Below are 14,783 nucleotides of genomic sequence, written 5' to 3'. Positions count from 1 at the left end.
CCAGACACTCTCCCCCCTAGGGACCTTTGAAGAAGGAAATATTAACCAAAGGAAAGAGCTCAAGGACAGACTTTTCTATCAAAAGTTGATCAACTGGTACCTACCCTCCAAAGGATATAACCAACTGACTGAAAAAACAATTGGTCCACTTAGGATAAAAGTTACTTGTTTTCTCTACCTACTTTCTATGGGGATTCTAGGCTTGGAGAGGAAGAGAAATAAGCCAAAATGTTTGTTACAAATGAGAAATGTCATTTTATTCAGTACAAGGTAAGCAGGTTTCTGGAGCTAAATAAGTACAAGTCCTTGTCTAGCCCCACCTTGAAGTGGGGAACAGGGAAGGAGGCTTAAAATCTATGGCCAGGGTTATTTCCCACTAAGACCCCAAAGTCCTAATATTAGGCCAAATCATAGAGTAGGAGTAGGGATGTTGGGCAGCCTCTCAATAAGGTAAGAATTGACTTGTGGTAGGTTTTTCCAGGCAAGTTCTAGGAACCCATACTGGGCAATGCCCACAGGTTGGATAGTATGCACTCTGCTTTTCCCAGGCAGTGGTACAACGTTCTGGAACTTGAGAGGACCTGCAGGGACATGGGAATGACCACAAAACAGGCCACAGAACAACCGTTCACCAGGGACTAGCTCCTGAGTTTTCAGGGCCTTTTGGTACATAATCTCTCGGGGTTGGAGTTCTTCTCTGTGCAGCAACTCTAGTAGAAGCCTCTGGATTTGAGGGGACTTAAATTGGTACAGATCCATGAGTCGGTAAAACTGTTCCATCCAAGCAGTGCTGTCTTTTGCATATCGTTGCTGCAACATCTGCAAAACATAATACAGTGCCACAAATGTCTCCCACTGAGGCACCTCTTCCTTTTTTTTAGAGGTGGTCTGTGCCTTCTTCAACTTAGGCAACGTGAGGGGCCTGTCTTTTCCCTTAAAAGCCCTGAGATCCTTCTGAAACATCAGTGCTAGAGTTTGTTTGTCCACAGAGGCATGGGCACCTGTGAAAATCTCTCTTGCAGCAGGATAAAAGTGTTTCATTTCCATCTCTCTGAGAGCATTGGATAACTGCTGTACCCGCGCACTCCTGTAAGGTTCTCCTAAGAGATGCCAGTGTAAATTGGCCTTTGGGGCTCGAATCCTCTTAGTGGTTGATGGTAACACTGGTGAAGGGATGGGCAGTGCTTCCCTCTTTGCCATGTGAAATTTGGGGAGCCCTCCCTTATACCTTAAGGCCTGCAAGTCCTTCTGGAATATCAAGTCCAGGGATTTCTTACCCACAGAAGGATAGACAGTTGTGGGAATGTGTTTTCTGATTGGATAAAGGTGTGGTATCTCCTTCATAGCAGAGGATAACTGTTGTGCCTGCTTCTTCCTTTGGGACTCAGCTAAAAGATGCCAATTAAGAGCTTCTGGGGTTTGAGACCTCCTGGTAGCTGATGGTAACACTGGCTCAACAATAGATAATGGCTCTAGCCAGCTCTCTTTTTGTTTTCTTCTAATTGGAGGGATCACTTTTAAGTGCACTGGACTCAAAACACCCTTAGAGGGCTGTGATATGTCTGTGTGACTTACTTCTAGGTTCTGCCTGAGGTGTTTAGCAATGGCTTTAAGACTGCACAGATGCATCCATTTCAAATATCCCTTTGAAGTGAAGTCTCTGAGATGCTGGTGCAGTCTATGGAAACTGTCCCTGGAAAGCTGCTCTCCTGCTTCCAGTCTTATTAAGGCATTGGTAATCCAGTCCTCATCTGAGAAGCTTGCTTCTGAGTGGCATGGCCTTTTGGCTGGTATAGAAGTAAGGGATGGGGCTAGGGCTGGGGCTGGCCCTGGGACCTGGCCTTCAGTTTTCCCCACTGGGGAATCCTGGTACTTAAAGAACCGCTTCCACCTCTTACCTTCGGACCTATGTGGTTTCATGATATCAGATAAGTGGGACTCTAACCTGTGGAGGCCTTCTGGGATCTGTGTCTCTAAGCCTGTTCCCATACTCTTGGCTTTCTCCAAGAGCACATCCTCTTGTCTTCCCCAAGAACTTGTCATAGGGTGTGCTCCAAGAAGTGGACTTTCCTGTCCTTTCAGATCCAAATGAACCCCTAACACTTTCAGGGGCATTCTCTCTTTTTCTGGGGCTCCTGGGAGTGGTATTTTGAAGGGGCTCTTCAGAACTGTTGGCCACATGACCTTATCCCTTAGTGTGGGATATCTCTTTCCATCAAGCAATCTTTCTTTCGTAAAAGGCATTTCCCTTCTAGTTATACCCTCCCTTTTCTCAGCAAGAGCTTTATCTTCTATTGCTAGCTTTGATAAGCTCACTTCTTCCTTGGAGAGCTTTGTTTTCAGTACTCTCTCTTCTGAGCGTATCACCTTCATAAGTCTGCTCTCTGCATCTTTCTGCCTTTCCTCCTCCTCCTTCTCTCTTTTCTCTATCTTCTGCATTTCTGCCTCTTCCTCTTCCTCATCACTCAGGCTCTCCTCCTCCTCCTCCTCCACCTCCTCCTCACTCAGGCTCTCCTCCTCACTCAGACTCTCCTCCTCCTCCTCTTCCTCCTCACTCAGGCTCTCCTCCTCCTCCTCACTGAGGCTCTCCTCCTCCTCCTCACTCAGGCTCTCCTCCTCCTCCTCCTCACTCAGACTCTTCTCCTCCTCCTCTTCCTCCTCACTCAGGCTCTCCTCCTCCTCCTCCTCCTCCTCCTCCTCCTCACTCAGGCTCTTCTCCTCCTCCTCCTCATTCAGGCTCTCCTTCTCCTCACTCAGGCTCTCCTCCTCCTCTTGTGGGCTCTCATTTTTCTTCTTACTCAGCCTCTCTTTCTCTTCAGTTGACTTCTTTTCCTTTTTCTTTCTTTGGGTTGAACTCTCTTTTTTATGTTTCTTAGCCAAGTTCTCCTCCAATTCCTCTTCACTCAGGCTTGCCTTCTTTTTCTTCTTCCTAATCAGACACTTCCCTTTCTCTTCCCTGGGCAGAATCTCTTCCTCTTTTCCTTCCTCAGGGACACTCTCTTCCTCTTTCCCCTTCTTCTCTGGACCTTCCATTATTTCTTTTTCAGTCAAACTCTCAGATAAGCCTTCAAACAGGGTATCTCTGATATTCTCTAATAAGCACTTTAGCTGAGTTTTTTCTGGTTTATTCTTCTCAATTCTCCTCAGAAGTTTCTTTAGCTGCTTTTTTCCTAACAGATTTTGTTCCTGGACTTCCTTTAATATACTCTCTACCTGAACTTTATCTAATAGTATCTTTCCCAGGACCTTTTCTAATAACCTTTGGTTCTCCTGCAAGCTGTCTCCATCAGTCAGTGTTTTCTCTTTGGTGGCCAGTCTATCATCTACTTTTCTCTCTTCCTGATCCAGCTCCTTCTCTTGTTTCATTATTTCTCCCTGTTCCTTAAAAAATTCCCACCTCTGGCCTTCCATTTCCATTGTTTCCATCCACTTCCCCATCATGGATGATCTCTCTTCCTCAGATATTTCTGCCTTTTCCAGTGGCACTATGTTCATTTCTCTAACTATTTTAGCTAGGCTCCTCAACAGGTAACTCTCTCTCTTCCTTATATCTTTGAACCTGGAACTAGCCTCTTTGTCTTCAGAAGGAATCCCTTTCTCCATGTCCAGTTTCCTCATTGCCTGTATTCTCTCCTCTTTGGTTCGTTTCCTTTTTTCCTTGGCAACACCCATCTCCTTGGTCCTAGTGTCACAGACCAGTTCCCTCTCTTCCTGGAAAAATTCCTCTTCCTTCATAACTTCTTTCTCTTCTTCAGTTTTTTTCTTTCTCTTTGTTATGCCAATTCCCTTTCTGGCTATTGCCTTTTTTTTCTTACCAATATGCCTCTCCCCCTTTGCCAGTTTACTATCTTTCTTGGTCAGTCTTTTCTCCAATGCTCTTTCCTCTTTTTCCTGGGACTTCTTCTGCATTTCACCAGCGTGTTCCTCCTCTTCTACATACAGCTCCTCTTTTTCCCAGGCCCATTGTTTTCTTTGATCACTCTCTTTCTCCTCTTTCTGACTCCATATCCTCTCTTCCTGGGATTGTTTCTGCTCTTGTAGGGCTAGTTTCTTTTTTGTGTGTGGCTGTTCTTTTTCATCAATGGCTTTCTTATCTTTCCCAACCCATTTCTCCACTTTCTTGGCTTGTTTCTCTTTTTGGGGGGACACTTTTTCAATTTCCGTTATCTTTTTCTCCTTTTGTGGGATCAGTTTCATTTTTCTTCTGGCCCATTGTTTTTTTCCCTTAGCCTGTTTCCCCACTTTTTGAGCCAATTTCTTCTCTTTCTGTTCCCATCTCTTTTCTTCCCAGGTCTGTTTCTTTTCCTCCTGTGACCATTTCTCCATTTCCCCAGCCTGTTCCTCCTCTCCTAAGTCTGCTCTCTTTTTTTTCCCAGGCCCGTTGCCTCTTTTTCTTGTTTTTTTCCTCCTCTTTCTGGGACCTTCTCTCCATTTCCACAAGCTTTTCCTCTTCTTCTAGGCCCAGTTTCTTTCTTTTCTGGGCTAACCATCTGTCCTTGGCTTCTTTCTCCTCTTTCTTAGTATGCCTTTCTTTTTGATCTTTCTCCTGTTTCCCAGCTTGTTTTTTCTTTTCTTGGATTTGTTTCTTTTTATGGGCCTCTTTTTTCTCCTTTTCTAACCATTTCTTCTTTTCTGGGGTCAATTTAATTTCTTGCCCTGTCAAGCTGCCCCTTTCTGATGCCTGTTTTCCCTCTTCTCCAGATAGTCCCTCCTCTTTGCTAGACAAATGTTCCTCTCCCTGGACCAATTTTCCCCTTTTCTGGGCCTCTTCCTCAACATGTTTCTCCATATCCTGGACATCTTTCTTCTTTTTATGGGACTTTTCCTTCCTGCTCTTAACTTGTTTCTTTAAGTGCAATATTAGTTCCTCTTCATCCCAGGTCAGTTCCTCCTCTTTCACACCTGGCTCCTCCTCTTCCTCCCCCAGTTCCTCCTCTTCCTCACTCAGCTCCTCCTCTTCCTCACTCAGCTCCTCCTCTTCCTCACAAGGTTCCTCCTCTTCCTCTCCCAGCTGCTCCTCTTCCTCTCCCAGTTCCTCCTCTTCCTCTCCCAGCCGCTCCTCTTCCTCTCCCAGCCACTCCTCTTCCTCTCCCAGTCTCTCCTCTTCCTCACCTAGCTCCTCCTCTTCATCCCCCAGCTCCTCCTCCTCCTGGGACAATTTCCTCTCTCCCCAGGTAGGCAACCGCTCTTCTTGGGGCCACATGCCTTCTTCATGGGCCATCATAATCTTCTCCCAGTCCCACTTGCCCCTTTTCAGGACTGCCCTCCCCTTCTTTGGGGTAACTCTTTTTCTTTCCCTTAGTAGTTTTCCCCCTTTTCCAGTCTCTTTCTTTCCTCCTAAGACTAACTTCTGCTCTTCCTTGGTTGTTAATTTCTCTTGTGGAGAAGCCACTATTTTTTCATTCCAAGGTATTTTTTCTTTCTGATGGGTCAGTTTCTTCCTATTCTGAGTCAGTTTCTCCTTTCTTTGCATTAATTTCTTCTCTGTCTTACTCAGTTTCCTTTCTTCCTCAGCTATTTTCCTTTCTTGCCTGCCCAGTTTCCTTGCTTCTTTTTTAAACTTCCTTTTCTCTAAGACTAGTTTGTCTAAGAAAGCATCTTTCTTTTTCTTGACTTGAGAAAATGCCTTGTCCTTTAATGCTTTTTTACCTCTCTGTCCTCCCAATTCTGTCCTCTCTTCCTCAACAACCTCTGTATCCACCTTTTCAGTTATAATGAATGGTTCTTCTACCACCTTTTCATGCAATTCTGATGAATCCTTTAAAAGGGGGCAGATCTCTTGAAAGAGATCCCAGCTGGGATCTTGGGGAGCAAGCATCACCTGAGCCAAGTCCACTAATTCTTGACCCAGATCCCTTAACATTCCTGGACAGGAACTTGCTATCCTTGAGGTAACAAGATAGCAAATGTCATCCCGCCAAGACCTGGTATCTAATCTACCAATGCGTCCAGGCATACCAGCCAAACCTCGGCCACTCTTTCCATGTTTCTTCCTTGTATCTATTTCTTCCTCAGTAATCTGCATGCCTTTTTCCTTGGTCTCTTCTACAATTGTCTCTGAAATATCCTTCAAGTCTTTTTCCTGTTTCAACTTTGCAGCTACTTTTTCATAGCCTCTTTTTACTGCCCTTTTCCAAAGCCTATTCATAAGTTCATATTTTTCCATCTTAGGGAACACCTCCCCATAATCTTTAATGCCATGTTGACCTATGGCCTTCATAAACTCTGTGACCTCCATGTGGCCTCCTCCTTCTACTTCATGTCTTTCCACCTTAGGGAACACCTCTTCATAATCTTTCATGCCACATTGATCTATGGCCGTCATAACCTCTGTGATTGCCATGTGGCCTATTCCTTCTTCTGTGGCTTCCACCATGACCTCCTTTGATTCAGCATCCTCTTGATATTTGGCTGGGCTGAAAGTACTTAATGGTAATTCAGTCTCTAAGGAAACATGCTGGGTGTCAATCTGCTCTGATCGCCTTGCCTCTCTTTGTTCATCTTTATCCTTTGAAGGTACCAACACAGAGCTAAATTTTACAAAATTTGTCTGTATTGGCTTTCTGGAAACTCTCAGTTCCTTTTTAACTGCAGAGATATTGGGAGAAAATGGTTAAGAAAAAAAGAGGCTCTGAGTAATATCCTTTATAACATCTAGTCCAATGAACTGCCATTAGAGGCACAATGGCAGGGCAGCACGGTTGGCTCAGCGGTTTAACGCCGCCTTCAGCCCAGAGCATGATCCTGGAGATGTGGGATTGAGTCCCAAGTCAGGCTCCCTGCATGGAGCCTGCTTCTCCCTCTACCTGTGTCTCTGTCTTTCTCTCTCTCTCTCTCTGTCTCTTGTAAATAAATAAATCTTAAAAAAACAAAAAGGCAAAGGGGACTGAGGCTTTATGGTACAGAAATGCTTGCCATTTTATCCCAGCTTCCATATCCTAAAGAAATAAGACCTTGGTATTTGTTGTGGCATATGGGTTCTTTCCCACAAAGACTATTTTCTGTGGAAAAGAATCTCTTTAGGTAATAATATTTCCCAATATCATTTTAAATACTTTGGCTTTATTGACTCTGGTACCCAAATATACCCCATATATTAACCCATACATACTAAGCTGTCTTCTCTTTGCTTGAACATGTGTCATTCTTTCCTTTGGTTTGGTGATCTTTTCAGGTACAACTATTCGTTTGGCAAGTGTCTCAGGTTCGCCAGCCATTGATATGTCTGAATGAAAAGTAGGTTGTTGGTCTCTATATGACAAGGTCAAGTTTTCATTTAGCCGCTGCTTTACCTGAGTAAGCAGGCACTGGATATCTTTAGCTTGGATCCCCAGTAGCTGGTCCAGAGAGGCTTCTCCAATAAATTCTTGCCTACAAAAGTCAAGAGGAAAGAAGGATGATACCCAGCCAGTGATAAAACACGATTTGAAAGAGGATGTGGAGGAGGAAGGAAGGGAGAGAAGGAGGAAGAAAAGGAGAAATTACAATTGAAGAGGCAGGGATGGGATCCCTGGGTGGCGCAGCGGTTTGGCGCCTGCCTTTGGTCCAGGGCGCAATCCTGGAGATCCAGGATCGAATCCCACGTCGGGCTCCCGGTGCATGGAGCCTGCTTCTCCATCTGCCTGTGTCTCTGCCTCTCTCTCTCTCTGTGTGACTATCATAAATAAATAAAAATTAAAAAAAAAAAGAAGAAGAGGCAGGGATGAAGTAGCCATTTAATCCAGAGTCATCTCAAGTAAAGGGTGGGTAAAGAAGAAAAAAATCAGGGACACCTGGGGGGCTCAGTGGTTGAGCATCTGCCTTTGGCTCAGAGCATGATCCCAGTCCCGGGATTGAGTCCTGCATCGGGCTCCCTGTGAGGAGCCTGCTTCTCTCTCTGCCTCTCTCTGTGTGTTTCTCATGAATAAATAAAATATTTTTTAGAAAATCAAACATAGCAAAGAATAGAATTGTCAGATACAAGATGCTTTTTTGATTGGAAGATTTGTGGACTTGAGTCATGAGGAATCTTAAGGAAGTGAAGAAGTGAGAGAAGGGCAAACTAACTAATGGTCAGAGGAAGGGTAGGCATCAGGGAAAAATGCAAATGGAAACAAAGAACATAGTGGGAGAAAAAGAAGAGAAAGGGTTGTGTGAAAAGAGAATAAGCAATCATATTTTGGAGGTTAGGAGCTAGAAGAAACAGAAGAGGGAAAGCCACCAGCCAACTTACTGCATTTCTCGGAAGGTTTCTTCTTTCCTCAGCAGGCCTACCAGCATAGTCTTGGTTTGGATGCCTGTGACTCTTATCATAAGGTGTAAGGCCTTAGCCCGCACATTCTCATCACTGTCCATCAATCCGATAGCCAGTGGAACAGCAAAGAGATGGCTCAGGATGCCTAGCCTCTCCAGCCCCTCCCAGGCTAGCTCACGGATGCATGGATTGGGATGGACTGTATCTTCCATTAGGCGACAGGCAGCCTCATAGCACAATTTTGGAGATACTTGATAAGTGGCAAAAATTTGTACCAGGACAGTAATATATGTCTTATATTGATCTACAGAACAGTAAATTGTGAGGTTGAGGATGGCCTCAATTAAATGATTTATAAGTTCTTCATCAAATTTTCTTCCTGTCCAATTTTGGTTTATCATACTTACTAGAATATCATAGAAAGTTTTTTTCCACTTCTTGGATTTATCCTCTTTTTTCATTGAGACGTTCTCTTCTAGTAGAGTCACAGGTGACAGTGTCAGGGATCTGAGAAGTTTGGTCATGTCCCAGTCCTTATCTTGGTACAGATCATAGTGTAAGAAGATTGGGGTACCATCAGGCCAAAGGCGGGCACGGATAACTGAGTTGGGGATGTAGCCATCAGGAGCGAAGGGCCATTGCTGCCCTTTACCAAATAAGCAATGTAACATATGGTAAGAGTTCAATCCATCCCAGTCAGCAAGTTGTAACTGAGCAGGAACCATGTGTGGAGGACTATTATGCTTGGGATCAAAAGCAATATTCTTATCCTCTGAAAAGTATAATTTGGGTTCCACTTGAATCACAGTGGACATATGTCTCTCTTCCTCTACAACATGGGGCACAGTGTTGTCAAAGGCAATGACCCGTTTGTTAACAAGGGCTTCTAGACCCTGTAATTCCTGGAGCCCTTGTCCAAGGTAAACAAATTTGGGTACAAATACTCTTTCAAAAGAAAGGAAGAAACTAGGCAGAAAGGGTTTAGGGACTTCTTGTATATTATCTGCACTGCTTAGGTTAGCTAGGTGAATCAGCTGAGTAGGAGGGAGCAAATTTAAGCAGGATACCAGGTAAAGACTCTGGTTGAAAGTCAAAAGCAGGTCACCCCGATTATTGGCAAAGCAGAGTGGGCCAAAATCCAATGCTGAATCAACTCAGTTATAAGCCTACCATGGAAATCCCAGATCCGGACTGAGCCATCAATGCCCCCTGTGACAAAAAGTTTCAGGGAATAGCAGACATCAAATGAAGTTATTGCACATTGGTGCAGGCATTTTGTTTCTTTAAACACAGAACTTTGTTTTGATTCTGAAGATTTCAGAAAATCTTGGTAGTGCCAGAGACGCCAGCAGTGGTTCTCAGTGATAGCACCCACTGAACCTGGCAAGAGTATCACATGTGTTAGGGCACAAGCACATAGAATTTTGTTTATGGGCTGCAGAATTACCTTGTTCTTCTGAAGCACAGCCTCTGTCAGGTATAAAGTATGATCCATGCCGTAGGAACAGAGTAAGGAGATTTCCTGGGGACCCTCCAGGGTAGACAGTGCCAAAACTGCCCCAGAGTGAACAGTCTTTTCTATTCGGGCATAGCTATAGTGGGAGAGGATTCTCACAATGCCACTGTCATGCCCACAGAACATCAGTCCTCCTAGGCCCATACCCAAATGGGACTGCCCATAGGCCAGGCATCTTACTCTATCCCTAGAGTTTACCGAAGTACATACCAGGTACTTGGCTGTGCAAGGAGAGTGTGTTGCATCAAACACCAGCACCTCTGAACTGCCTGTTGCCACAAAGAGCTCTTCTTTGTCTGAGTCATAGGCCCAAGCCACGGCCTTATCCATGATAAGGAGAGGCCAGGTGATAATGAGGAGATCTCCTGTTACTGGAGACAAGAAGCGCAACAAACCATCCTTAGTGGCACACAGGATCCGAGTCCAATTATGGCCACAGCAGACCCGCTGCACCTTCTCAGGAGCAGAACCACAGACATTGAAGAGGCTATAAAAGTAGGGCAGGTGGTACAATGAGAAAGTGTGGGTGGTCTGGCAGAAAAAAGTGGTGTTATCAATAAACTGCAGTCGCTGCAGATCTTCATCAATATTCAGCTGCCGCAGCAAGTTCCCAAAGGCAAGATTCCATTCCTTTACTAGACCTTCTTGGCCTGCTGTTAGTAAAGTGTAGGTCTCTGGCCGGCTGTGAACACATATCACTGAAGAGGAATGGGCTTGGAAGCTGTGGAGGAAGTTACCCTGGTCTAGACCCCAAGCATGGATCTCTCCATCCTTGTTTCCAGCATAGAAAGAGCCCTGAGAGACACAAGTGAATGAGCAGGTTATGGAAGAGCCACTGGCTATGGAAGTGAACTTTTTAACCTCTTTCAGCTGGCCCTGACCCTGGTGGGTAAAGACCCTCACCATATTCGCACAGAAAGCCAGGAGGGAGCCATGGGGGCCATTCAGGGAAAAGCCCTGTACAAGCTCATGATCAGGCATAGGCATTTTTTGTGCCATCTGGAGGCCCCTGCCATTTGGTATGATAAGCCAGGTAACCACAGCCCCCAAGGTACCAGACAGCAGTATATCAGTTTCTGAGTCATAGCAGAGGCAGCTGATGGAGAAACGACAGGGCACTGTGCCCAGAGATATGAATGCTCGATGATGATCTCCGAAGAGCCGCAGGTGCATGTCACCACAGTAAGCAATTAACATGTGGGAAGAACCTGTGTGGACCATTGTTTCAATGGGTGGCACTTGATCCATCACAGGAAAGTTCATCTTCTCTATGATTCCTCCCATTTCTGTATCTTTCTTCTGTACCCAAAGTACTGCCTAGAAGAGGAAGAAAGATGAAAGCCCTGACATGGAGGCAGATTATTTCCCAAGAGTGAGGCATACCAAGGGTTGAATGTTTAGATACTTGTCTCTTCCTGTCAGACCAAGGAAAGACTGCACAGCTTGATTTGGGGAATTTCCTGGTACTGGTATTCAGGTATGTAATAGAAACACGATGCTTAAGGCTCTTTCCTTGGCCTTCAGTCTGCTTTCTGGGGAATATGAATTCTCTGGACCTGATGACTAGAGGTGAAAAAGGATCACTGCATCTAGGTCAGATTGGGATATGGAGATGAATATTAAAATAAGCTAACTCAGAATCCACTCTCATCATTCTGATTATGAGGGCAGTTGAGGTATGATATATGTAAAGTGAATTAAGATGGAAGGAAAAAATGAGGTAGCTTTACCTGTATTTGTTTTGAATGTGGCTCCATCCAGTTTAAGGACACAAAATAGTTGACATTGATGGAGTAGAAGCAGATGAAAGGCTTGCTCTGGGGATGGTGAGGCTCCTGGTAGAGAGTCTCAGGCCAGTCACTCAATACAATCACATCATTCTTTGGTTTTTCATCAGCCTGAAAGAGAAGAGCAGGCTGAGCTAAAAGGCCGGAGTACCCAGTCACTCATTTATTTAATAAATATTTATTGAGGGCAGCCCCGGTGGTGCAGCAGCTTAGGGCCCACCTGCAGCCCAGGGTGTGATCCTGGAGACCCGGGATTGAGTCCCACATTGGGCTCCCTGCATGGAGCCTGCTTCTCTCTCTGCCTGTGTCTCTGCCTGTGTGTGTGTGTGTGTGTGTGTGTGTGTGTGTGTGAGAGAGAGATAAATAAATAAATAAATCTTTTAAAAAATAAATAAATATTTATTGAGGATTAGTGGACATTTGTTGTTTTTTAGCTAACCAACATTTATTCACCCTACCACTGGAAAGCACTATTTGGGGGAGTCATCCCTCCCTCACCCTCACCCACGTCTTGATTCAAAGTACCAGCCTTTCTCAACCAAGTTTCCATAAGAAGTAAGCCCTAATGTCCTAAAGTATCCATTCTACATAAGGCATTAATTTCTTCCCTATGCATCTAGAATGCTAGTAGTTATGTACCATCCTTAAGGGTACTAAGAAAATAGCCCCTCAGATAATTTTGTTTTCCATGGTTTAAGAAAGGCTGGTACATTCTATGACAGACACTGGAGATATGATGCTGAGCAAAAGAGACACAGTCGTAGCTTTCAGAAAATAAGAGTACAATGAGGGAAACATAAATTATATATATATAATTTATATATAATTATATAAATAATTTAAAAATCTCTGTCCAAAACAAAAAAAGTACTTCAAAAGAAAGGAATACAATCCTATATGAATATGACAAAGTAATCCAACCATGGCAAATATCCCTACCTGTCACAGTTTGAACAACTCTTCAAAGTTCCTCTCTATACCCAAAGGACCATTCCTGTCACCATCACACTCCATGATACACTGCCTATGGGAAACTCATACTTTAGAGACATAGAATTCCCATCACTTGGGCATTAGAGCTAGACTCTTTGGCATGCACCTTTCTATTCTTATGTGCATCCAAGGAAAATGTGTGCTATTCACAACATGGAGTTAACCGTGCTTCAGCTCTAACATTCTGTGTTCTGAACCAGTGGGGTGTGTGTGTGTGTGTGTGTGTGTGTGTGTGTGTGTGTGGTATATTAAGAGATATATATATCTTTTAACATGATACACAGTAGAATATGTACAACACACATGCTATCTTCCAGTGACATAATATATATCTAGGATTTAAATACACGAGCTCCTTATACGAATTAATTGAGGCTCATAAAATCTTTTAGGTCCCTCTTCTCAGCAGATGCTTGTACTATACTGCCTCTTGAACAATGTTCCATGAATCTAACTGTCTGAGTTTCTCTGCATCCACAAAGGATTTGAGAGTATACTAAGGCCATTATCAGCAACTTAGAGTCTCTCTCTTCTCCTTATATTTCTCATATTCCAATTTTGTGTATTCTGAGAGAATACAGAATACAGAGAGCTGGAGAGCTTCCACTGTCATTGCTGGTTCAGTGACAACAGCAGAGTTGAGAGAAAGGACCCTGGTATCTGAGCTCTTAATCTCCCATTTCTCTTCATTGAATCTGAAAACTCATTTACGTACCCCTTATTCCATTAGTTAATCACCATTCTTCTCCTTTCCAGACTTTATGTACAAATAATTCGCTCACTCACTCAACAGTATTAATGCTTTTCTCAGGAAGACTCTAAAAGACTGAGAATATCTTAAACCCAAGCAATATATCTGTGCCTATACGTACTATTGCCTACTCTTTATCAATCCCCATCCTTCCTCATCCCCTTCCTTCCATCCCAATAAAACTCAGATCTTGTTTAAGATAATCATGGACCTAGAAATTCTGGCAATATAGAGTGGCACTGTGGTACTCCAGGGCTGGCACAGCTCTGTACTTTCTGGCCTTATTTCTTCTTGGAATTTAAAGCCAATGCCTGGAAGTGAAGGAACTAGCTCATAACCTTAAGATGATAAACTAAAATATTAAGGATAGTGTGAAAAAAAAAAAGGAAAACAACATAGGTCCTTGACAACCTGTAACACAAAGGCACCTCCTGCTTGTTTAATCCATGTGAGTCCCTTTTCTTTTTTTTTATTATTATTATTCAGCAGAATGTGTTTTAATTATCACTGTTACCATCTTAATCTAGAAGAAGGAGTTGTTGAGGGGTATGGGAGGGTTCTTCCAAAGCTGCTCACATGTTGCTCATGCCACAGGCTGCCTTGGCAGGGATGCCCACTATGTGCATACCCCTTACACACATTACCTTTATATCTTCCAGGCTATGATTTATGAGGACTTTCAAGTCCTTCCACTGAGGAATAAGACTGGGCGAAGGTGACATCTTTGTAATGTTCCTGCTCTTTACAGACATCATGGATTACAGACCCTGTGGAAGGTGAAAATGACTTATCACAATATCTGACGTTAGACTGGAAATCAAGGGAATTGAGAGAAGAGCAACAGGGAAAGAGAAAATATTAGAAAGAGGAGAAACTCTTATTTCAGAAAAATCAGAGTGACAATGAAATACTGACCCTTGCAACAACATGGATGAATCTCAAAAACATTATAAGGAGGAGAAGCCAGACACCAAAGAGCATATGCTATATGACTTCATTTTTATGAAATTCTAGAAAAGAGTCACCTAACCCATAAAAACCCATAAAATCAGTCATTACCTGGGGCTGAGAGACTGGGAGATTCCTGAAAAGGGGTAAAAGGGAACTTTATTTAAAAAAAGATTTTTCGGGATCCCTGGGTGGCGCAGCGGTTTGGCGCCTGCCTTTGGCCCAGGGCGCAATCCTGGAGACCCGGGATCGAATCCCACATCGGGCTCCCGGTGCATGGAGCCTGCTTCTCCCTCTGCCTGTGTCTCTGCCTCTGCCTCTCTCTCTCTCTCTCTCTTTCTCTCTCTCTGTGACTATCATAAATAAAAAATTAAAAAAAAAGATTTTTCATTTGTTTTAGAGAGAGAGAGAGAGAACGAGCAGGGGGAGGAACTGAGGAAGAGGCAGGAAGAGGCACTAAGCAGGGAGCCCCAAACGGAGCTTGATCCCAGGACCCCAAGATCATGACCTGAGCTGAAGGCAGATGCTTAACCGACTAAGCCACCCAGTTGCCCC

The 14,783-nt window shown here is 43.9% G+C and overlaps 1 protein-coding gene across 1 annotated transcript; it reads right to left on the bottom strand.

Moving 5' to 3' along the window:
- Positions 1–408: 408 nt before the first annotated feature.
- On the bottom strand, positions 409–14,032 carry LOC121479160 (WD repeat-containing protein 87-like). Its single transcript, XM_041734671.1, is given in 10 exon segments — positions 409–1,141; positions 1,427–2,070; positions 2,569–2,771; positions 3,027–4,133; positions 5,650–6,588; positions 7,112–7,371; positions 8,213–9,389; positions 9,392–11,066; positions 11,480–11,647; positions 13,925–14,032. Coding segments are annotated over 10 exon segments (7,014 nt in total).
- Positions 14,033–14,783: the final 751 nt, after the last annotated feature.

Source organism: Vulpes lagopus, chromosome 2 (assembly GCF_018345385.1).
Source record: "Vulpes lagopus strain Blue_001 chromosome 2, ASM1834538v1, whole genome shotgun sequence".
Classification (NCBI taxonomy): Eukaryota; Metazoa; Chordata; class Mammalia; order Carnivora; family Canidae; genus Vulpes; species Vulpes lagopus.
The sequence above is the reverse complement of the archived record's forward strand: the minus strand, read 5'-3'. Positions and strand labels throughout refer to the sequence as shown.